This window comes from Andrographis paniculata, unplaced genomic scaffold (assembly GCF_009805555.1).
Source record: "Andrographis paniculata isolate CXL003 unplaced genomic scaffold, ASM980555v1 Contig82END, whole genome shotgun sequence".
Lineage (NCBI taxonomy): Eukaryota > Viridiplantae > Streptophyta > Magnoliopsida > Lamiales > Acanthaceae > Andrographis > Andrographis paniculata.
Genome location: NW_026137620.1, coordinates 1,736,226 through 1,759,756, shown reverse-complemented (window position 1 = coordinate 1,759,756; position 23,531 = coordinate 1,736,226). Strand labels below are relative to the sequence as shown.

Genomic DNA, 23,531 nt, shown 5'->3' with positions numbered 1-23,531 from the left:
AGTTTCCTACGTAGCCAGTATGGCTGGTTTTGTCATCCGAGTTAATTTTATTTTGCCGATGTTACCAAGTTGAGTTTTGTCATGGACTGACATTTCTACCTCAAGTTCTCGGTCATAGTCCGTCCCATATGTACGAACTCTATCCTATACGGGCGACTGACAACACTGACAACACATGTCTTGGCTCAAGTATGTGTTTAGCGTACTTCTCTCATACTGCATGGTATATCCTGGGCATATTGCGCATCCCCGTAATTATTAAAATTAATATTATATATTTCTATAATTATATATTTATAAGATTAAATTTTTTATCTTGAACCCCGACCTAAAGGTAAGTGGTCGAGGGCTTCACCAGTAGACTACATCTTTTTTTTTTTTTTTTTTTTCAATTTGTTCCATATAATTTATCTCTTTTTTTTTTTTCCTAAAATATGACTATACACTTTAATTCTATTTTTAAATTCATATTTTGTAATTTTTTTAATTTTAATTAAACTATTTAATCATTTTAATAATTTATAACAATTTTTAATAATTTATAACAATTTTTTATTATACAATAATTATTTTTACTGACACTCTTATTAATAATTTGTTAATTATATTTTATCTGAATTCTCGTATTTACAAAATATAATTTACAAAATAAGGCGGATTTTTTGAATTGACCCTAAACTCGGAAGATTGAAGCAGACGGGTTTTGGGGCTAAGACAGGATGAGTTTTAGGGCCTATAATATTTTGAAGGTCTGGCGAGACAGGTTCTCGGACTTGCAAAATCTGCTCGGAACATATATCATACATCTTTCAAATTTTTTTATAATTAATATACATGTATAATCTTTATTTTAAAGAAGCTTTAAAAAAATTTATTCTACTTTGTAATTATATGTATAACATAAATTAGTCTTAAATTTCCAATATCTTTGTATATATTTATATATATATATATTCTTTTATTTTCCCGACCATCTTTCCTCTTTGTGGGCAAGATCTTCTCCTCCAATTCCTTCCACCTTTGCTTCTTCTTCACAGTGAAAAGTTGAGAAAGAAATGATGGTGGTGTTAGAGAATGGAGATCTGCCCCAGATGAAGCAGAGAATGGCTTACTTAATTGATGACCAAACCTAATTAATCAATTTTTTTAAGACGAGAAAACAGCAACCAATGGAAACAATTAATCTGTCTTGTGTCATCTAGAGACACAGTTGCAATAATTTGATTGGACTGGACTGCTTGTCCCCAATAATGGATAAATAATACTACATTGTCAAACACAATATAATACCCACTTGACATCAATTGTCCGAAACTTAGCATATTACGGGCTAAGGTTGGGATAAATTGCACGTTGCGGAGATGTCTAACATCACCTTGTATTTGTATTGTGTTGATGGAAATTGTTCGTTTTCCTTCCACGTGCATTTCTTTTCCATCTCCAAGTCGAGAACCACTCCTAGCTTGTTGCATTTCATCAAGTTCTTCGAAGAGAGATTTGACACCCGACATGTGGTTCGAGCAGCCACTAGATGTACTTCTCTCCTTTGAATATTGAAATGTCAACCCGCACTGTTATCAAATTTGTTAGGAGAATTTGGGACTCGAATTTTTTTGGAATGAACTCTTATACTATATTAGATGATGTAAATGACTATTTCACCCAGCAGTGGTCGCTATTCTCGTTACAAAATAAAGGAAGTACGAACCAATCAAAATTCCCAAACTAAAACTAAAATCTGTCCAAGTCGAGGTCGAAGATGTCAATTACAACTACACGAGCTAAGTCCCTTTATATGCAAAACCACGGCGCCGTGCTGTCATCTATAGACGGTTAAAGCTGCTGTCGCTGTGCCGAGGTGGACTTCATTATTTATAAGCAACATCGGGAGCTAGATAGGCGTTAGCAGAAACAGCCCCCGGAAGTTTTCGACTTCTAGTCGTGGCCCTCTGAACATTATGACAGCTCAAAAACGAGAGGGCGTAGTTTCGTCCACCGTTCTCATACCCCTCCCGACTCTCGGTTCTTGCTCTTATTTCTTTTATGTCTTCTAAAAGCCATTCGTACAGCGTATCATTAGACAGGATGTGCTTTGCAGCAAGACTTAGTCTCCACTCCATCAGTGTCTCTTTACTCTTAACAATATTCTGCTCCCATTGATTTAGTATCTCTTGACCTTGCGCCATTTCGCCCCTTTCGAACCACGACAGTGCTGTTGCAATGGCCTCGGCGACGCACAGACGATCCCTCTGTTGAATAAGTGTCAAATACGGTACATAGTGTTTGATGTAGTGAATCTTTGGCCGGAAGATGCTCCTCGAACAACACAGCCGTATTCGCTTCTTAGATACTATGTCGTCGTACTTATAAAATGCATTCACTTCTCTGCATATATTCATTTTTTTCGCTCTCTTGTTTTCCAGTGTGACGAGGAAATCCTTTACCTCGTCGGCATATATGTCCGGGATGTAGATTTCGCCACGGTCTGTAACAAGATGCTTCGGATGCCTTCCTGAAAAGATTGCTACAACCTGCAGCTGCTCTGTTGTCGCAAACCTTAGAATACAATTTTGAGCGACAGTGTTGCGGATTCCTCGAAGGCACCTCGCAACAGCGCCTTGTAAGGCATCGTAGGACTCGACAAATGAGTACGTCCCACCGGATGATGAAGCTATAGCGTGCAGTGCAATCGGATCATGTTCTAAACCAAGTCCAAACGCATATACAGGAAAAGGAGGTTCAGGATCGCCGGGTCTCATCCTTTGTCGACAGATTGAGATAGGCAATAGATTCAGATACTCGGGCTTCCTCCCATTCCCTGAATCTCGATCTTGCACGCTGCAGTAACAATTGTCTCTTCCGCTCGACAAGAAAATAATGCCCGTAGTCCAATTCATGTAATATCTGTCTTCAAGAACCCGGGCCCCCATCGTTAGGCCTTGCACGATGTTAGTCCAACCTTGAGCATCCATAAGTGAAAGAGCAAACCTGGCTACGTCCCTGCCGACTTCATTCATCAAAGTCAGGGGTAATATTCGCTTGGCAAAGGTGCCGAAGTAGACTATGGAGAGCCGGTCCCGTTCGCCTAAGTTGTCTATAACAAACTCAACAACACGCTTCAGATGACCTAAATTGGCATCGCTAAGGTTTCTAGTCACCTCAATCACCATAACTATGTCGACAGTCGGAGTTGCACAAATGTCAGGATAACTCGACATGGAAGGTGCTATAAGCCTGAGGAGGACGTTGATTCTTGAGCCCAATACATCTGGAGAAACCAACGGCTCCTCTGGTATGATCTTGAGAGCAATCTTTGGTATGGTTAAGGGAATCGCCCCGTTGAAAAATACTTCATCGGCGCTTTCGAAAACAGAAAAATCCACAGGATCGTCGTCCCTAAAGATTCGATTGTCGTCTCTGGGACTACTGCTTCTTCCCTATTAACACAATAAGCATAAACTCATTATAAACAAAAAACCTACAAGATCGCCAAATACATTGTAAAATAGAATGAAAATTCAAGATCGTTGATCGATACTTGGAACTAAATTTAATTTAAATCTCGTATATGATCCTGTGGCATTCCTCAAATATGATTTTAAACATAAACAAGTTCTGGAATGGAATTTAATCAACAGAACAGAAAGACACACAGTTATGAGAAATGTAAAACAAGAAACTTCAAAGATGAGAGGAGCAGGAACTCGAAAAATATGGTGGATATGTTCGATTCAAGCACATGGATTTGTAGCAGAAGTTAAGAAGTGGAAAAGAGAACTCACATAATTTTCAGATCTTTCGATTATTGAATCTCTTGAACTTGATCGACGACGTGGTGAAGAAGCCATGGATATCGGTATGAACTGGGGGGTTTGGTGGCTGTGGATTCTATTTCTCTGTTAAGATTTGGTTATGAATTTTTGGTTTAAAGAAAGCTAACAGAATATATATACATTTCCAGAGAGAATTATTATACTATCATTTCCAAAGCATTGCGAGGAAATATTTCACTAGAAAATTCCCTTGCAACTTAAACAGAACCCCTTTGCTCAAATATATTATCGATTTTCTCAATACATGTCCAACCAATTTCAAACTTACAATGTATATGAGATGATATTACAAATGTAAATTTCACTCATTCCAATTTCATAATCCAAACAAAGGTATCCAGTAATAACAAAATCAACATAACTCAATAGAAACCGAACATATCCATCATATAAATATCAACTCAATGTAGCTTATTCACATGAAGCCGGCAGTCTTAGGCAACGCAGTCGCCACCACCATTGCCATGGGAAATTTATAAGGAAAAAAGACCCTAACCACACCCCTTAGATGTCTGACACTGCCGCCGAACCATTTCCATTCGTCAAAAGAGCAAAAAATATGGGAGTATGTTGTGTTTATGTGAGTGAGAGATGCAAAGGGCTAAGGATTTTAATTTTAGATTTGCCAAGAATTTCTATTCATCACAAAATCTGTCACAAATTGCGAGGGAAATTCAATCCCTCGCAATGTTGCTCATGTAATTTGTAGGGGATATAAATACTTTCCCTTGTTTACGTAGAAATAGACAAGAGGAACTATGGGATACATGGCACCCGAGATGTTCTACAGAAACATGGGTCGTATCTCGTACAAGGCTGATGTCTATAGTTTCGGAATGATGTTGATGGAAATGGCGAGTAGACGGAAGAATTTGAATCCCATTACTGATGACATGAGCCAAATGTGCTTCCCAATATGGGTGTCTAAACAGTTATTGCGGGAAATGATATACAAGTACATGAAATAACCGAAGAAGAAACCACAATAATGAAGAAGCTTGTTATTGTTGCATTGTGATGCATACAAATGAGAGCATTGAAACAAAATAATAGAGATGCTTGAAAGTGACTCAGAACCACGGATGCCTCCAAGGCCCTTTGAGTTTGAAGTAACTAGAACTTATAGTGTGGATTATATAAGTTTGGATATTGCCAATGAATTGTTAGCTTTTAGTCATCCATCGGAATAAAATTGTGTCTGAATGTGTAATAGATTGGTAAAACTGTAGTCTTTTGAATGGAGGGATTTATAGAAGTTGTACCATAGGATATGGAGCTGTAAGAGTTCTATTTGTTGTATTGTGCTCAAACCAGTTTCAATTTTCTGTTTGTTGTGGCATTCACTTTTAGACAATTCCTCAATTGCTTGAGGCCCATGGCACCACCAAACTCTTTGCTCCTAACAACAAAGTTGTGGTAAAAAACCAGACAAGCACAAAATGTGGCAATGTTCATTTACATTTTCAATATTATTTCCACACTATTTATAAAAAAATCATGTTGAAATACATCAAAATTTTCACTTATTATCTTACTCATCACTTACATAAGCACCCAAGATCATACAAGTACAGTTTTTCTCAAGGAAAATCCTAACATAAGTGTCAAAATAAATAGCAGCAGATGAAACAGAGGAAGTCCAAATACATGAGGCACAAGCACTTACCAAGAACAAGGATACAACTTCTAGCTACACAATCATATATATATATATATATATATATAGATAACATAAAAACACACAAATACAGCATATGCTACAATGTCTCACAGAAGAACACAAGCCAGGTTACTCCTCTAAGTTCATATACAAGATGCATATAAGAAAGACACTGGTATAGTTAAACCAGTTCCATTGAAGCAACAGGTCAAATGTATTTCTATGTTTGGCTTGTAATCAATCACCATTTAAGCCTTCTAGGGATTCTTGAAAACCCATCGTACAAATATATATATCATTCAGCCATGGGATAAAGAATCCCACTTTCAAATTCAATCACAAAATTCAACTGCAACAACAGTTGAAATCAAGATATAAAGATTGATATTAACCCAATTGCAGCAGGTAATGAAACAATTCTCAAATCACCAACCAAATTATTGAAGCAAATTCATAGATTTATCATTCAATTGACAAAATCAAAGCATATCTATAAATCCCCCAAATTAACAGTAACTGCATCCATCAGAAAAAACCCATTATCCTCTACAATAATCCGAAAACCCTAACCCTCTAATTCAACATAAACACAAGCCAAACCTTCCCATACAAGGATTCAAGAGCTAGTAAATTTGGTAACCGCCTTCGTCCCCTCAGAAACCGCGTGCTTCGCCAATTCTCCAGGTAACACAAGCCTCACCGCCGTCTGGATCTCCCGAGAAGTTATCGTCGGCTTCTTGTTGTAGCGCGCAAGCCGCGACGCCTCCTGCGCAAGCTTCTCGAAGATGTCGTTGATGAAGCTGTTCATAATCCCCATAGCCTTGCTCGAGATCCCAATATCAGGGTGCACCTGCTTCAGCACCTTGAAGATGTAGATCTTGTAAGTCTCCACGCTCTTCTTCGTCCGCTTCTTCTTCTTGTCCACGCCGGCAGCACCAGCGTCCTTGGGAAGCTTCTTCCCAGCCTTGGGCTTCTTCTCCGCAGGAGCCTTTTCCGCCGCCGGAGCCTTCTCCGCCGCTGGCTTCTTCTCCGCCGGTTTCTTATCCGCCTTTGGTGCCATTTTCGATGAAAGGTAAGGAAAGTACAATCGACAGCGAAGACTTACGAAAGGTTGCGTTGGAGAGGAATGAATTGCTGAATAAGTAACCGCTGTGGGGTTGGATATATATAGAGCTTAGCCATCACGTTTCATTGGCTGAACCGACTGAACGCGGATCCTTGATGTAGTCCGTTGATTAACCTTTCAATCTGACGGTTCAGATTACATGAAGATTGTTTGTTTGGATCAAGGGCTTTCTAATTGAGAGTTAAAAATTTTCATTTCGCGCGCGGTTTATATACACATATATTTGGCGGGATATTGTATTTATTTGGTGGTTACCCAATATTAGATTAATTTATTTTTGTATACAATAAATATAAAATATATTATTTTAAATTAAATATTTAATTTTTTTTAATTTATTTTTTGTATTGTGGCATAAAAAATGTAAAATTTTTAATTATTTTTTAGAATTATAATTCAAAAAACTGTTGCACCAATAGACTCTATTTTCTATAAAATATTTAAATAACTATATTTAAATTAATTAATCTTAAATTATTAGAATTGATATTAATAATTAATTTAATTGATATATTTTATATTTTATATTAGTATTATTTTTAAATAAAATTACGTTTGATTATTTAAATTTTAGTTTCAATAAATATTTCAAAAAATCAATTTATTTCAAAAAAATCTTGAAACGTTGGATTTTGGAGGTTTTCTCAAAAGAGCCATTGGTGTTGTTGCTCTAACAAGCCTCGAGGCTGTTTTCCCATCTCATATTTTAAGAAGTATAATTTCGGGTTTTTGGGTCCCGGTTGAAGCTTAAGTGAACAAAAAATTGTCAATTCGAATCTGATCCGAATACGAAATTTATTTTGGATCGAAACACGACACATTTGTTTGGATTGGATACAGATCAATCTGATTTAGTTTAAGATTATCTAAAAACCGAACAAACCCAATACGAAACAGATCCAAAAATTTTTTTAAAAAATTAAGTTTACCTAAAAATATTCATTTTTAACTTAGAGAGTGTTTGTGAAACAGCTTTTTGAAGAGTTTTTAGCTGTTTCACCTATCAAAAAACTAATTTAGGTGTTTGGTTATTCCCTATTTACCTTTAAAACTTAATTATTTATTATATATATATATATTTTTATAGTCGTATTTATTAATTATTTTTAATATATTTAATTTATTAAATTATATTTTTATTTTTTTAAATATAAAATAATTACTATTATTAATTATTACATATAATTTATTTTATTTGTAAAATATATAAATTTTTAAAACTAAATCAATAGAAAAAACAAAAGTTATTAATTTATTTATATATATTAAAACAATAATTAACATAATAAAAAATATATATACGAAATATTTATTATTTTATATTTTACATAATTTCAATAAAAAAATTATTATTTTTATAATTTTCAATAATTAATAACAAAAATTCTCATAAATCTCAAACCAAAGAAAAAAAATTAAATATTTTAAAAAAATAACATGTCCTTAATAGTCATTTTATATATAAACACATAATGTCAAACTTGTTTTATCAAACACTTTAATACAAAACCGCTAATTGAATCAGCTAGTCAAACCAACTAATTGAATCCGCTAACCGCTAATTGTCAAACGCACCCTTAATTTTTTATATTATTTTACAGTTAATATAATATAAATATTATAAATTAAAATAATAATTAGCAAAAAAATACTTTTTGATCAATTCAAAATTTGACCTGATTTTTATTTTTATATTTCAAGTTATTAAATCGGCCTGAAATCCAAACCCATTTTTTTTTTTTCACATTTGAATCAATCCAATTTTTACCAAATTTGAAATACCCAAACCTTAATCTAAAAATTTTCAAGTTGAATGAGTTGTCAAGTTTAATTTTGACACCCTATGGGTGTGTTTGTCACTGTTCATTCAAAAAATTTTCCAAAAAAAATATCACATCAAACATTAAGTTTTACGTTCAAAATATCACATTATCATCTATTTATATCACATCATATAACTATTCTAATTCAAAATTTTCACTATTCAAATTCTAACTCAAAATTCAAATTTAAACATCATATCAATACGTATTTATATCATATCGTACAACTATTCTAATTTAAAATTTTTAATATAACCAATAGTAGTATACTTATTAACAAAGAGCATCCTTGCTATTTTGGACTCTAGATTTTCAAAAAAAATATGTACTTTATTTTTTTTTTCCCGTAAAACATCTCATCATATATCATTTTAATATCAAACTGAAACATTTCCTTAGGGTGTGTTTGTTTGAGGGTTTGGATTTTGAGTTGGGATTTAAATAGTAAAAATTTTGAATTTGAATTGTTGGAAGATGCGATATAAATATGTGTTGATGTGATGTTTTGAATATAAAATTGATTTTTAGTATAATATAAAAAATAAAAAATAGGTGTTTGATTTGATATTTTTGGGGGAAAAAAGGGGATGAATAGTGGATTTAAAATCTAATCTCCCAAACAAACACACCCTTAGTGTACTTTATCCCTCCACTCCCCCGTAACAGTAAAATAAAAGAACCGGAAATTAAAAAATAAATCATGTAAATGCATACCACAACATATGTGCATATGAGTAGAACTGTTAAACGAATCGAGTAGCTAGCGAGCCAAGTTCGACTCGGCTCGTTAACAGTTCGACTCGGCTCGTTTATAGAGATAAACGAGCCGAGCTCGAGCTCGGCACGCGAGTAGCTCAATTGAGCTCATTAGTAATAATATATTTATATTATTTATATATTAATATAATATATACTTCCTCCGTCCCGCGACAGATGACCCCTTTTTCTTTTTTATCCGTCTCATTAAAGATGACCCCTTTATTCATTAAACATATTTAACAGATATAAATCAATTTAATTAAATTTTAACCTCTTACACATAGACCCACTCAAAACCCTTTTATTTCTATCTCTCTCCTCAATAAATAAATATTTTTATCTATATTTAAAACTTTTTATTTATAATAAAATTAGTTTTAAGTTAATTATAAATAAATAAATAAAATTATTTTATTTATTTATTTATATTATATAAAATTTTATTCTCTACAAAATGATATGCAAAATTGTCATCTTAACCGGGACAGAGTGAGTATAATTTTTTATATCAAAATTTATATTTATTATTAAAATTTAAATATTTTATTATAGAAAATTAGGAATAAAATTAAATTTATTTAATTTATATATTAGAAAATATACTCCCTCCATCCCTCATTCTATGTCACTTTCCGTTTTTGAAAAATGATTAAACTAATTTTAATTTTTAATTTATAATTAAACTAATTAGTTAATTATTTATATTATAGAATAATTATTTTCACTAATACATTCTTAATTATCTACGTGTCTACAGTGTAGCAAGCAGACACGGTATTCGAGTTCAAGCTTTACGAGCCGAGCTCGAGCTTGAATTTGAACCTAACTAGCCGAGCTCGAGGCACTATATTGGCTCGAATTCTTAACGAGTCGAGCCAAGCCTGTACCGTTAACAAGTTCGAGTCGAGCTCGAACAACCAATACTCGAGCTCGCTCGGCTCGTTTAACAGCTCTACATATGAGAAACAACTTTTCTTCCGATAACAAAAAGAAGATGCCAAAACTACGCAGCACACTTTCATTCATTTAACACTATTCATTTTGAAAAAAAATATCACATCAAATACACTTTTTCTCTCGCAAAACATCAAATTCAATACTAACTTTTTACTTTTTCTGAACTTCCAAATTTTAAAAAACCTCCGAAAACTCTTATCTAAACAAACCCCTAGTCTCAGCCTATAGCAGAAAATGTGCATATATAAATAATAAACCATCATCAGCGTACTCTGTAGATATACATAGCATATATATACACATCTCAAGCAATTCATGCAAACGAACAGCATTGGTAAGTCCACAAATCAAAACTAAACTGGAGCACCTGACCAAGAAAGCAACAAGAAAGTAAACTTCATGTAAAGAAAATCAAGAATATATATCCAATGCCAGAAGCAAGCAACTTCTGGACTATCTTTGCATCTAAACCCCTTTCATATGCATTGTGCATCCTAACAATAACAAGTTACAAATGACACCCAAGAACCAAAAATTGGAGCACTTTGAACCATTACCCAACAAGATATTGTACAAATATCTCATGAATACATCAAACCCTACAAGATTGGATGCCATTAGCCTCCACTTGTCATTTCATCGAAACCACTGGCATCGCATCCTAAACATTTAGCAACTAATGACACCCAAGAACTTTCTAAATTATAAACAGGATAACTACAAAAGCTCAAATCTCACATCTTTCCTAATACTTTATCAAGAATAAAAGGATATCCCTAAGCCATTGTTCAGTTAAAAAGAAATCAAACTAGGGCAGTAGTTACATACCAAAATAGAAACAGAAGCTTCCAATTAAAGACCACATCAACTAAAAACAAACACCACGTTATCAATAACCCTCAAACAGGGTAAAGAATGAGATGATAGATTTGAAACCCCATAATTCTCCCAAACAAAACTACATCAAAGCAGAAATTTGCTAAATAGACAACTCTCAATTCCAGATGATCATCCTTAAAGCATCATTAACAATCAAGAATGGGGAATAAACAACACAATTTCACACATCTATAAATGTAATTGAGGAGATTAAAATTGTGCAACTGGCTATGAGTGAAAGGATAAAAGAAAAGGGCCAAGCAAATATCAAGCTTCATTCTAAGTAGTAATTCGCAATCTAATAATCATCGATAGAACTCACACTGCATCATCTATACAGACCAACACAATGTGTAATAGACACCATTTGTACATTCAGAATAGAAAACTCAGTAAATTCTAAAGCAAATGCAGTTACCCCAAAAGCCAAATTGGGGAATTTTTATGAAACCCTAGAAAAGCAATCAAGAGCTTGTGAACTTGGTGACCGCCTTAGTTCCCTCAGAAACGGCGTGCTTGGCCAACTCTCCGGGCAACACCAGCCTCACGGCGGTCTGAATCTCGCGGGAGGTGATCGTCGGCTTCTTGTTGTAGCGCGCAAGCCGCGACGCCTCCTGCGCCAGTTTCTCGAAGATATCATTGATGAAACTGTTCATTATGCCCATAGCCTTGCTGGAAATGCCGATGTCGGGATGGACCTGCTTAAGAACCTTGAAGATGTAGATCTTGTAGGTTTCCACGCTCTTCTTGGTCCGCTTCTTCTTCTTGTCTCCGGCGGTGGCGGAGGCTTCCTTCGGCAGCTTCTTCCCGGCCTTGGGCTTCTTCTCCGCCGCTGGAGCCTTCTCGGCGGCGGGCTTCTTCTCTGCCGGCTTCTTATCTCCTTTGGGAGCCATTTTGCGATTCTTTCTAGGGTAGGGTAGACGAAAATCAGAGAGATTGGTTCGAGATGAGAGGAAGTGAATTTGAGGTGATATTTAAAGAGGTTTGATATGTTTTTTAATTGGTTAGTGTGGAGTCTCACGGATTGTGAACAGTAGCCGTTGATTGGATTAATTTTGGACGGTACAGATTTAGGCACATGATTGCCCCCTCCTGCGGTTTTCTTTATTAAGATGAAACTGAAGTTGTGGTTTATTGTAGATTTTTGGAGATTTCTTAGGATTTATTTACCCGATCAATTTTTATCCGATACGAATTTTTATATTTTTATGTAAAAAAAATTAAAATTAAAATACTAATAATTCAAATGTACATTTGTATACGAAATAGATTCAAATTTAGAATTTTTTGAAAAAATAATTGAAATTAAAAAAATATAAGCATATATTATTAACTGGAGCTCCAACTCTCTTTGATCGTGGGTTTTAACCTAAACTCCCACTATTATTATTATTATTATTATTATTATCTTTTAAAAATATTAAATTAAATATTTATTTTTATAATATTAAATAACTATTCATATTTAAATTTTTATTATTCTAGCAGATTCAGTTTTTAAATTTAAATTTAACAAAATTTTATATTGTTTAAAGTTTGAGAGTTGAGGCTTGAATTTAAATTATGAATAACAAATTTCAAATTAAAATATTTATCCGATGTAATAAAAATAAATATATCTTTTTTTGCTAGGCTAGCCGGTCAAAGGATGGAGGGCTTTAGTGCATCTCCCAACCCAGCGCCTTTGCCAACCCACGCCAAATTCAACGTAAAAAACTTGGTGGTGTTATATTTTTTTAAAAAAGAAATTAATTTTTAAAATTTAATTTTTATTTTTTAAAATTTTTCAAAATTTTATTTTAAATTATAAAAGTAAAAATTTATTTAAAATAATAGGAAAAATTGAATATTAGAAGAATAATAGTGAAAAATTTAGTTATGGTTGAAGTAAAATTACCGTAGCAATTCCATATTTGAAGTTAAAATTGAATAAATAAAATTGATGGGTCAGAAATGGACTTAGGGTTTAGGATTTAAATATTGATATAGTATTTTAAATATAAATTAATTTTTAATATTATATTAAAAAAAATATATATATTTGATTTATTATTATTATTATTTTAAATATTTGTGATCCAATTGAATCTTCCTTATACTAGATTAAATAAGTGATACTAAATGTTTATTTGGTTGTATTTTGAAATTGATTTGAAATTGAGTGTTAATTTAATTTTATTTTTTTAAATAGTATTTTGATGTAATATATTGTGAGATAAAAATAGTACTCCCACTCCACTTACCATGTCTATTTTTTTATTTTTTGTATTTCTCACTTATTTTGTCATTTTTTTAAATGAATTATACACTTTAATCTTAATGTATATTTTTTTATTATACAATAATTATTTTAAATTAATACATTCTTAATTATTTATTAATTATATCCCTCTTAAATTATTGTGTCGAAAGTAAAGCGGAAGAAGTATATCTTTATTAAAAATTGTACAAAATAAATAATTTTAATTTTGATTTGGAATCATAAAAGAACAATCCTACATTATATATTTTACATTCACTTTAGTAAAATATATTTTTTTGTTAATTAATAGAAATATAATATTATTAATATTGTTAGAATAAGAAAATGAAATTCTCTATTTCAATCATAAGGATTCGAACATATTTATAATCACATACAAATTATCTAAATAATGCAAGAATCCTATAAATTAAATAAGATAACTATCATAAATATAATATATATTTTCTAAATATATTTTAACAAATATAATATAATTATGTGGATAAAAAATCTATATGTTCTTTGTATAGTTAAGTGTATCATTCTCACTAATTGATAATTTATAAACAATGCGATTTTAATTGATGATTTATAAACAATGCGAATTTCCTATTTATAGATAAGATGGATTGGTCGGATCCAAATCTATCCATCACAAACTTAAATTCTATTATATGATACTACTGAATAATTATCGACTTAGTCAAGGGGTTTTAGTTCTAGCGATGGCAATGGGTCCGGGTAGACCCGAGATTCGACCCAGATCCGACCCATTTATTTAGGATTGGATCCAATTATACAGGCATCGGGTCCGGGTCTGAGTTGGGTATTGTGTACCCTTAACATTTCCGGGTCGGGTCTCGGGTCCAATGGTGGATCCTACCCGGACCCGGACCCGACTAATATATTAATTATATATATGAAAAAATTAATTTTTAATAATAAAAATTATATTAAAAATATATTTTTAGTTTTATTTATTTATTTTTTATTATTTTACTATAAAATTTTTGAATAAAATATATAAATTTTAATATATGTCGGGTCTGGATCCGGGTTCGGGTCCAATTTTAAGTTAAATTTTAAAAATTAAAAAAACAATTTTCGGTCTGTCGGGTCCATCGGGTCTTGTCGGGTATTATTCGGGTCGGGTCCGGGTATAGTCGGATCCGGGTATAATCGGATCCAATTCGGGTCTCGGGTCCATTGCCATCCCCATTTAGTTCCCTGAGAGAATACTTCCGAATGTTCCAAAATTTCCAATAACCTCCGCAATTCGGCCCTTTCTCCCGGCTTCTCTAGATTATAGTTTCAGTCTTAGACATTCTCTTCCACTTAAGTTAGACATTGTCCTCTATGTATCGAATTCTAAAATAATGTCTTCGAATTGTCGTAAGTTCATGGCTAACTCCCAACTTGTATTGGATCAGAGCAATCTAGGCCACTTGACCAAATACTTTGTCGATGGTAGTAAATTTTTGTGGCGTATTACTCTATCAGTCAAAATTTATTATGCCGCCTTGTCGCATGTCAATCCATACATACGCCCGGTAAGGCCCATGCCGACTTATTTCAGCTTAGGGTGTGTTTGTTTGGAGGTTTGGATTTTGAGTTGGGATTTGAATAGTAAAAATTTTGAATTTGAACAGTTGTATGATGTGATATAAATAGGGTTTGATGTGATGTTTTGAATGTAAAATTGATTTTTGGTATAATATAAAAAATGAAAAATAGATGTTTGATTTGATGTTTTTGGGGGAAAAAAATTGGATGAATAGTAAAAATCCACCAAAATCCTTCAAACAAAAACACCCTTAGATGATGGATGTCACTGTAAAATTGTGTCAACAATCTTATGTAGAATATCCAGTGAATGGAGACGTATTTTAGGAAGTTTTACTTTGTGTACCACTTATCCAATCTTTTCAAGCATCGGAAACATGAGTTTTCATATTCCGCATCAAATTATTACCTACCTTTAAGGGTTGTTTGGTTTAAGGATTTAACGAGATTCCATGAGATTTGGATTTTAAAATCACATGAAATTTATATTTGATAAAAAAAAAAAAATGGAATTTAAAATGATAGAGATTTAAAAAAAGGATTCAAAATCCTATAAATAAAGGATCTTTTTGCAATGGGGGTACCCTGTTACTTTTAAATCTCATTTTTGTAATTTTAATTTTTACTTTTATATCGTCTTATAAAAGAAAAAATATTATATTTTTATAAAATACAAATTAAATAATTTTAAACTTAATTATTATTTAATTAAATTTATATTATTTTTTATGTTACAATATTTTTTTAAAAAAATAAATTAATAAATTCATTGTTTAAAATTATTATTTATTATAAATTTTATTTGAATTATAAAATTATAAGGATGACAATGAGTCGGATTCAGTCCCGAATAAATTGTTAGATTCGATACTCAAATTGGATTCGATTATACCGGATTTGACCGAAACTATACCCGCTAAGACTGGATGGATCCGAAAAATCCATTTTTTCTTTACAATTCTTAAATCTTAATTTAAAATTGCACATGTATTGGCACAACATTTATTAAAATTTATGTATTTTATTAGAAAATATTATAATAAAATAATGAATAAGTTAAATTAAAAAAATATTTTTAATATAATTATATTTTTAGAAATTATTTATATATATAGTTGATATATTATTATTTATTATTATATTACTCCGAATATGACTTCGGACCCAAACCTAGTACTCAAATAATTGGACTAAACTTCAAATAAATAGGTCGGGCCCGGTCAGGTATCGAGTTTACGCGAACCTAAACAATTATGTCATTTAGAATATAAAAATCCAAATCCTTCGGCTCATATGAAAAATAAACAAGATGTGAGAAATATAAATTCCATATAATTTTACCAACCAAACATAAGATATAATTCAAAATCTTAAATATAATAAATTTCACCACATATAAATCATACCGTGAAATCTCAATCCTACAAAAAAATCCATGAACCAAACAGTCTCTTAGTGTTTTGTGAGCATAAATAAATCAATACTCCCTTCATTTTGTAACAAAGTTATATTTGTTCTTAACACATATATTAAAAAATATTATATTTTAATGATAGTTGGTGATATTTTTGGTTAAATGACAAATTTACTCTTGTGAGTTTATCTGTAATAGAACGATATTTGTGTAAATAAGTTTAATTGAAATGATATTTGCAATGAGCAGTAAAAAACATATAACTATGATAAATAGACAACCAAAAATAGAAAATGTAACCTTCATTCTTGATGGACGGAGTATGTTCTAAATATATTTAATAATGTCCCAATATATTAGATTATTAGATAGATATACTTAGGAAGATAATGGATGTCTTTCTCCCATCTTAATACAACATTAGGTTTGTTTGTTGGATAAATTATATAATATGTCATTGTATTTTAATAAAAATGCATAAAAATACTTTGTGTTTTATTTATTGCGTGAAACTCCGTTGTGTTAATGTAAAATTTACACAAAACATTCTCTTTGTCCAAAAATGATGTTTGGTTCTAAATAAAAACTTAAATTACGGAAATTTTATACAAATAGAAAACGTAAAATATCTTAAATATTTTTTTGCATAAAATAAATAAATAAATAATTGATCAATAATTTTATAGTTCTTGTAAAAATAAGATAACAATTTGTCTCAAAAAAAAAAGTGAAGGATTAATTAATTAATTATTTATTTATTTTATTCAACAAAATTATTTATGATATTTTACGTTTTTTATTTGTATAGAACCTGCGTAATTTAGATCTTTATTTAAAATCAAACATCAGTTTGAGATAAAGAAAGGTGTTTCGTGTAAACTTTACATTTAACTAGGAAATTTCACGCGATAAATAAAATATAGAATGTTTTATTAAAATACAATGGGGTGTTATATAATTTATGCTGGTTTGTTTTGGTAAATATAACGAATAATGATATTATATTAAGAGCAAGTGTAAAATAAACAGTAAAAGACAAATTTATCTTATTTTTATAGTGAGTTAGAAAGAAAATAGTGATATTTGTATAAATATAATAAAAATACGATAGTTTTTTTTATAAACTAGGGATCTAAATGATCAGTTTTGCAAACAATATTATTGTTTTGACAGACAAAAATAATAAAATACATATATTATATTGGAATAAATGGAGTATTACATTCAATACTAATTTTTCGTATAAAATATTATACAATCTTAATCTACTTGCAAAAATATATTTTTTGGTAAGTATATTAACAAATAAATATATTAATAATAGTTTGTATTATTGATGTGAAATGATAATTATACCTTTATTTATTTATAATGAAATAATATTTATGTAAGTAATGTGATAAAGGTATTTTTTTATAATATATATAAAAATATATATATTTACTAAATAAAAAAATATTACTTTTGCAAATAGACAATCCAAAATAAAAAAGATATCCCTTGCAAATAGATGGATGAAAAGCTAAATATTTATTTTATCTCTAAAATATTAGAACAAAAAAATATATATCCTTTATGATTAATATAAATTTATTTTATAAATAATACTTTCTTCGTCCAATTTAAATTATTATTATTATTATTATTATTATTTTGTCCATTTTGCATTATTTGTCTATTTATTTAAAAATAATTATACATTTTACTAGTATTTTAAATTGCATACTTTATAATTTTTTTAAATCTTAATTAAATCAATTAATTATCTTAATTTTAATTTATAATTATTTATATTACATACTTTATAATTTTTTTTAAATTTTAATTAAATCAATTAATTATCTTAATTTTAATTTATAATTATTTGTATTGTAATTTTACTAGTATATATATATATTTTATCAATTATAATTTTCTTAAATTTTCGTATAGTTAACAAGAGGAGTAAAAAATTATAAATGTATTTTATTATCTACCATAAAAATATTCATAAAAATTGCAAATAAAAACCATATGAAAAATGTTGGTACAGTTGAAACAATACGAAACACTTGGCTTTGTTCTTTTATGGTGTGATATTTTCTGAAATAAAATAACATCTTTTTATTAGAAATCGTATCAAATGAATAGTATTGCTTTTTATCAATTTAATTTTAATTTAATCAATATATAAATTATACCATAAAATTCTGTAATAAATTTAAAATGGATAGTCATCATATATATCTATGATATATTACTGCAAAAATAGATAGAATATACCCTTTTTTAAAAAAAAAAAAAAAATGGAACACAAGAATTTACCAAAGAAATCAACCATCCTAGTACTACTCTCGTGAAATGAGCGATCCGGAGTGTCCGGCTTTCCAATAGACCAATGCATGGAACGGGAAGGCTTCCGACTAGGCATATCCCCAGGAAGTCGGTCCTTGTCGCCATTGAATCACTTCAAAAATAAAATCACAAAGCTTATGACTTGTGGCTCTACTCAGCTTCGACTGATGATCCGAGCACCATAGGTAATGGTCAAGGCCGAATAGTCGAACTAAGCTTTGTTCTTCACTTGTCCCTACAAAAAACAAATGAATCCATTCACAAGTTTTTCAGCACTACCATTCTATATGCCCTCATCGATGCCACCTTGAAACTATGCCGCGAAGGAATGAGCCGAGAAAATGTTTGTTCATTTCATAGCATGATTAACTAAAGTTCTATACAAGCTGTGGCAATAAGAATCAATTTGATGTAAACTGTAAACACTTTCACATCCATTAGTTCACTTAAATGGGCTTCAAATACACCAAAAAGTTACTGAATAAACTACTACATTACAACATTCAAGAGAATTTGGGGTGTGTTTGATTTTTATTTCAAATAAAAAATTTCACTATTCATTATGCACCGTTTCTAATAAAAATATTATATTTCCTTTCACAAAGCATCGTACCAAAATACAATTTAAATCAAAAGTCTAAATCATCACTCCAATTTCAAAACAAAACTAGACAAACCCTTGGCACATAAAGTACAATGAATAGCATAGATTATTTTGTGAAAAAAGACAATCGTTTCTTATACATACCCGAGTTCTATTGCGAATGAAACAGCTTTGAGGATTTGCAGTGTGGCACTCATAAGATCCTCTGTACACAAGCACTTGTTTCCGCATTGTCGGATGTGCTCCTATTTCACAAGCAATTGTTTCCTATTTCATTTTCCAGCTCAAGAAATGCATGAGCCAATCCAAACCACAGAATGGAAATTCATAATGTCAGTGTGCAAAAAAAGACCAGCAATGTGGCACACGGCACAATCCATGACTACAAAACAGCTAAGTAAATGATAAAGGGGAAAGAATAGCGAAAGAGAAAATAAAATGCGTTTCTAAATGAATTTCGATCCCTTGCATTCAGTACTTTCACGCATCAAGCCCTGTAACCGACTGGTAATGAAATTTAATCAAAGTTTGGAAGGAAAGGAATCAGCTAAAGTTAGGAATGTAATCACACGACTATTTGCAGCTCAGATGCTCGGCACATTCACAACAGCTGTTGGACGCACCAGGAGAAGCACCCAAGACTACAATCTAGCCTGTCATCAGTACCTGTCACAATTCATCATATTCCTTTCTCACCCTACCACCAATTTAACTAAAATGAATTTTTCATCCTGGAGATTGTGGTGGATAGATTCGATAATTCTCTCACTATCAAACTAAATGTTCAGTACTTACATAGGGTATAAGGTAACCAAAAAAAAAAAGTTCGAAACACGACAATTCAAATTTTGTGCAGTAATTGTGTGTGCATCCATCCTTTATAGGGTCAGATGAGCAAGGGGACAGTCATATCCAAGCCACAGGCATAGACTACCAACAGCGAGCAAGCTGGGCAATTCAAATGGCTAAAAGGATCTGCCTTACTCTTTCCTCATGTAGTTATGGATGCCAATGGACACATGGTGTTCATGACGAACATTATTCCTAGAGCCACGATTATAGCAGTAGTGACATATCATTGATACTTGATGCAAACTGTTATGGAGTTAGCAAGGCCATGTCTACACTAGAAGAGAGAAGAAGGATAGCACTCACCTAGGATTGATCGTGGCACAGGATCGAAGAATTCGTCATTAATTTTTATTTTATTTCTTATTATTCTTATTGTTTTATTTCCTATTTAGTTCTAGAATTATGAGTCTTGAGCGGATCTAGTTTAATCCTGCGCCGCAATCAGTCTAGGTGAGTACAATCCTTCTCCCCGTTCTAGTGTAAACATTACCGTACTTACTCCATAACACAAACTTATGTCTTATAGAAATTATAATTGTTCCAGTAATTATATGTATGTATTTATTTTTTCCATAAAGAAAATAATAAACAAATTTTGTTTGATAATTGACATAAGTAAATAATTTTAACTTATAAACTTAATTAAATATAGGTAAAAAGAAATATTAACTGTGCACACCACAAGGACTTCATGGCCAAGCATCAGTCAATGATGTATGAATGGAGCTAGATTAGCATCAGCACACACAACAAGAATGATTGCTAGTCTGAAATAATGATGTTTTGAAAACATGTAATTGAGTTCACCTTTTTAATTGAGTATATTAGATCCATTTGCTTTTATCCAACAGTGCCGACCTGCGCAACCAATTTGACAGAGAAGATACGTTAGCATTAGACTAGGTTTATTTACCAGAAAAAAACGAAGCAGCGCAATTCAATTACCACAACACAATTGAGCAGTCAGATTGAAAGCAATTACATCTATTGCTGCCTCACTATCATCAAAATTCCTAATAATAGCATTCATCAGATATCGTCTGCACAACATAGAAGACATGCTGGATGAAGCCTTGAATTCAGATCTTTTATCCAAACATGAAAGTTTCTATGCCAGATCAATATCATCCACAAAAAATTCAAGTTTGACAATCATTTCATCTTGAAATCTAACTTGATGAAGTTTCTCCTCAATTAATCAGATGAATAAAAAAAAAAAAAACTAAACATAAATTCACGGATGTCTCCCATAACTTTGGTGTATCAGTTTTGCAAGAAAAAAAACACTCGGGACAACAAATAATCCAATTCGACAGCTGCTAATACGTGACAGCAAATTCCCTAAAGCTAAGTTCTTCTTCAACAATGCTTCCTAAATAAATAACTCCTCATTTTCACTCCACTTTCTTCTCTAAAATGAGTAAAGTAGCTTGTTTCAGAAACCTGTTAACACTCTCTCGGGTATTCACTCTGTTGCAAAGGCATCTGAAATACCAAATACCAATGAATCATACATGTTAAAGGTGAAACAGTACGCTAACAAAATAAACTTCAACCAAAACTTTTCAAGGTAAAACGTCCAGCAGCTGATCATTAAAAAAATAAAAAACAATACATGTATAATGTTGCTTAGCCATCTACGTATGATGCAGTGAGACCACTTACCAGTTTCGCTAGAGTATTTCAAACCAAAGTCTCCATTTTCGGAAGACACTCAAAGCAGAAGCCTTAATTGACAAAGAGCAGTTGATATAATCGTCAATGAGAGTTAAAGTGAAAGAATAGAAACACGATCCAGCCAAGAGATTCCGCCGGAGAGCAGATCCCAAGTGGTCAGAAGCAACGGCGCCGCCTCCGTAGTAGGGTTTCGCTGTGCCGGTTTCGTTTTATTTTATAGGCAATGTGAAGTCGGGAACTTGCCTAACCGGTTTCGAACAGCAGGCCTGAGATGGCGGTTCGACGGTTCCGAGAAGGAGGTTAAACCGGAAAGGAAACCAAAATTGTACTTCTCTTCCAATATTTACCATTTTTGTCTCAGAACAATATCTTATTTTCATAAATAGTCATCTCGCCTACAGTTTGATTCGTCTTATCTAGCATAATTTGCAAATTATTAAATTCGGGTCGGAACTTATCGGTGCACACTTTTAGTTAGTAATTGCTGGTTCCACAGTCATAAAAAAAATACAAATATTTATTTTCTATACTAATTTACTCACAAAGTAAAATAAAAAAAAAAAAATTTACTCATATTGATTACCAATTATCAATATAATATAATTATTCTTTGAATGTCTAACACAAATAAAATTATAGTTATGGGGCGAAGAGAATAATATTTTATTAGTTAGTAAAGTGGACAAAAAGTTTTGATATTTTTCTACTCTTTGATTGATAGTATTATAGTAAATAACTAAATATGTGTAGTGATATATTTATATTTGTGAATTGTATTAAAAAAATAATAATATTTTGATATTAATATATAATTACATCTATTAAGATAGAAAAAAAAAATTGAATATGACATGCTAAAATAGTAAAAAGTATAATTATATTAGGGGAATCATAATTACTAGGTACCTAGTCCACTTCACCGCACGGATTTATTTTTGGATATTTTTCAAAATGCTTCGTACTAGTGGAATTCATTTGGGACTTATAAGATGTGTAATTTTTTCACAATTTCCAATGTGAGACTTAAGTTTGCACACAACAGGTGGAAACAAAAAATTAATTAATATGAATTATGATTTAACTTTTTTAAAAAATATCCTAAATTTTGAAAGAAAATGAATACTATAATGTAAAATTTCCAGGTATGTTCTTTTTATAAAATTATTTCATTAAACAAACTGAACCCTTCAAATCGCATAAGAATCATAAACAATTTTGACTGTGTCTCAATGTGTGTATGTTTGGTAAATATATAAATTATTAATTTATTAAACAATTTTGTTTGATCCGATCAAAAACTTGTTTGTTTGGGGTTTGGATTTTGAGTTGGGATTTGATCAGTAAAAATTTTGAATTTGAATAGTTGTATAATGTGATATAAATAGGTGTTGATGAAATGTTTTGAATGTAAAATTAATTTTTAGTATAATATAAAAAATAAAAATATGTATTTGATTTGATGTTTTTGGAGAGAAAAAATTGAATGAATAATATAAATCCAATCCAATCCCCGAACAAACACACATTATTTTAGTAAATTAACCATTTCAAATGACTAACTGAAATGGAAAGGCTAATAAATACAAACTTTTATAGTTATGTTTACATCATAATTTCTTTATTTATTTTCTAATGGTGCCCTTTTCGTTATAATTATTTTAATATACTTATTTTTATTCAAATTATAATTATAATTTTACAAATTTAAAATAGTTGAAATTATTAATTCTTTCATATAAAAACTATTCTATCTTTGATTAATTGAAATTCCAGTAATTGTTACTTGATATTGGATTGTTGATTTC

The 23,531-nt window shown here is 31.0% G+C and overlaps 2 protein-coding genes and 1 long non-coding RNA gene across 7 annotated transcripts; all 3 read right to left on the bottom strand.

The window, feature by feature from the left end:
- Window positions 1-1,265: 1,265 nt before the first annotated feature.
- On the bottom strand, window positions 1,266-5,800 carry LOC127241313 (probable E3 ubiquitin-protein ligase WAVH2). Of its 2 annotated transcripts, none has more exons than XM_051260289.1 (3): window positions 5,096-5,800; window positions 3,783-3,896; window positions 1,266-3,437 (listed from the first exon to the last, which is right to left on the bottom strand). In XM_051260289.1, the coding sequence occupies exons 1-3, from the start codon at window positions 5,096-5,098 to the stop codon at window positions 1,869-1,871; spliced, it is 1,686 nt and encodes a 561-aa protein (XP_051116246.1). In that variant the 5' UTR covers window positions 5,099-5,800; the 3' UTR covers window positions 1,266-1,868. The 2 variants fall into 2 exon arrangements, with proteins under 2 accessions (XP_051116246.1, XP_051116247.1); XM_051260290.1 differs by having other exon boundaries at window positions 3,783-3,888.
- Window positions 5,801-5,930: 130 nt separating this feature from the next.
- LOC127241314 (histone H2B-like) lies at window positions 5,931-11,986 on the bottom strand. The gene is made up of 2 exons (XM_051260291.1): window positions 11,509-11,986; window positions 5,931-6,539 (listed from the first exon to the last, which is right to left on the bottom strand). Exons 1-2 carry the CDS (start codon window positions 11,928-11,930, stop codon window positions 6,110-6,112), a joined length of 852 nt encoding a protein of 283 aa, XP_051116248.1. The 5' UTR covers window positions 11,931-11,986; the 3' UTR covers window positions 5,931-6,109.
- Window positions 11,987-18,532: 6,546 nt separating this feature from the next.
- LOC127241464 (uncharacterized) lies at window positions 18,533-21,987 on the bottom strand. Of its 4 annotated transcripts, XR_007836535.1 has the most exons (5): window positions 21,715-21,987; window positions 21,493-21,534; window positions 20,995-21,089; window positions 19,342-20,907; window positions 18,533-18,828 (listed from the first exon to the last, which is right to left on the bottom strand). It is a non-coding gene; the product is annotated as an uncharacterized LOC127241464 (long non-coding RNA). The 4 variants fall into 4 exon arrangements; XR_007836533.1 differs by lacking the exon at window positions 21,493-21,534 and having other exon boundaries at window positions 21,715-21,986; XR_007836534.1 differs by lacking the exon at window positions 20,995-21,089 and having other exon boundaries at window positions 21,715-21,985.
- Between the last annotated feature and the right edge of the window lie 1,544 nt (window positions 21,988-23,531).

Excerpts from the sequence above, each read along its gene's own strand:
- LOC127241313 (XM_051260289.1), bottom strand. Across the intron at positions 3,438-3,782 it reads TCGAAAGATCTGAAAATTAT|GGAAGAAGCAGTAGTCCCAG; the intron begins GTGAGTTCTCTT and ends TTGTGTTAATAG.
- LOC127241314 (XM_051260291.1), bottom strand. The coding sequence starts at position 11,930 with ATGGCTCCCAAAGGAGATAAGAAGCCGGCAGAGAAGAAGCCCGCCGCC. Across the intron at positions 6,540-11,508 it reads GCGGTCACCAAGTTCACAAG|GGATAAGAAACCGGCGGAGA; the intron begins CTCTTGATTGCT and ends GGCACCAAAGGC.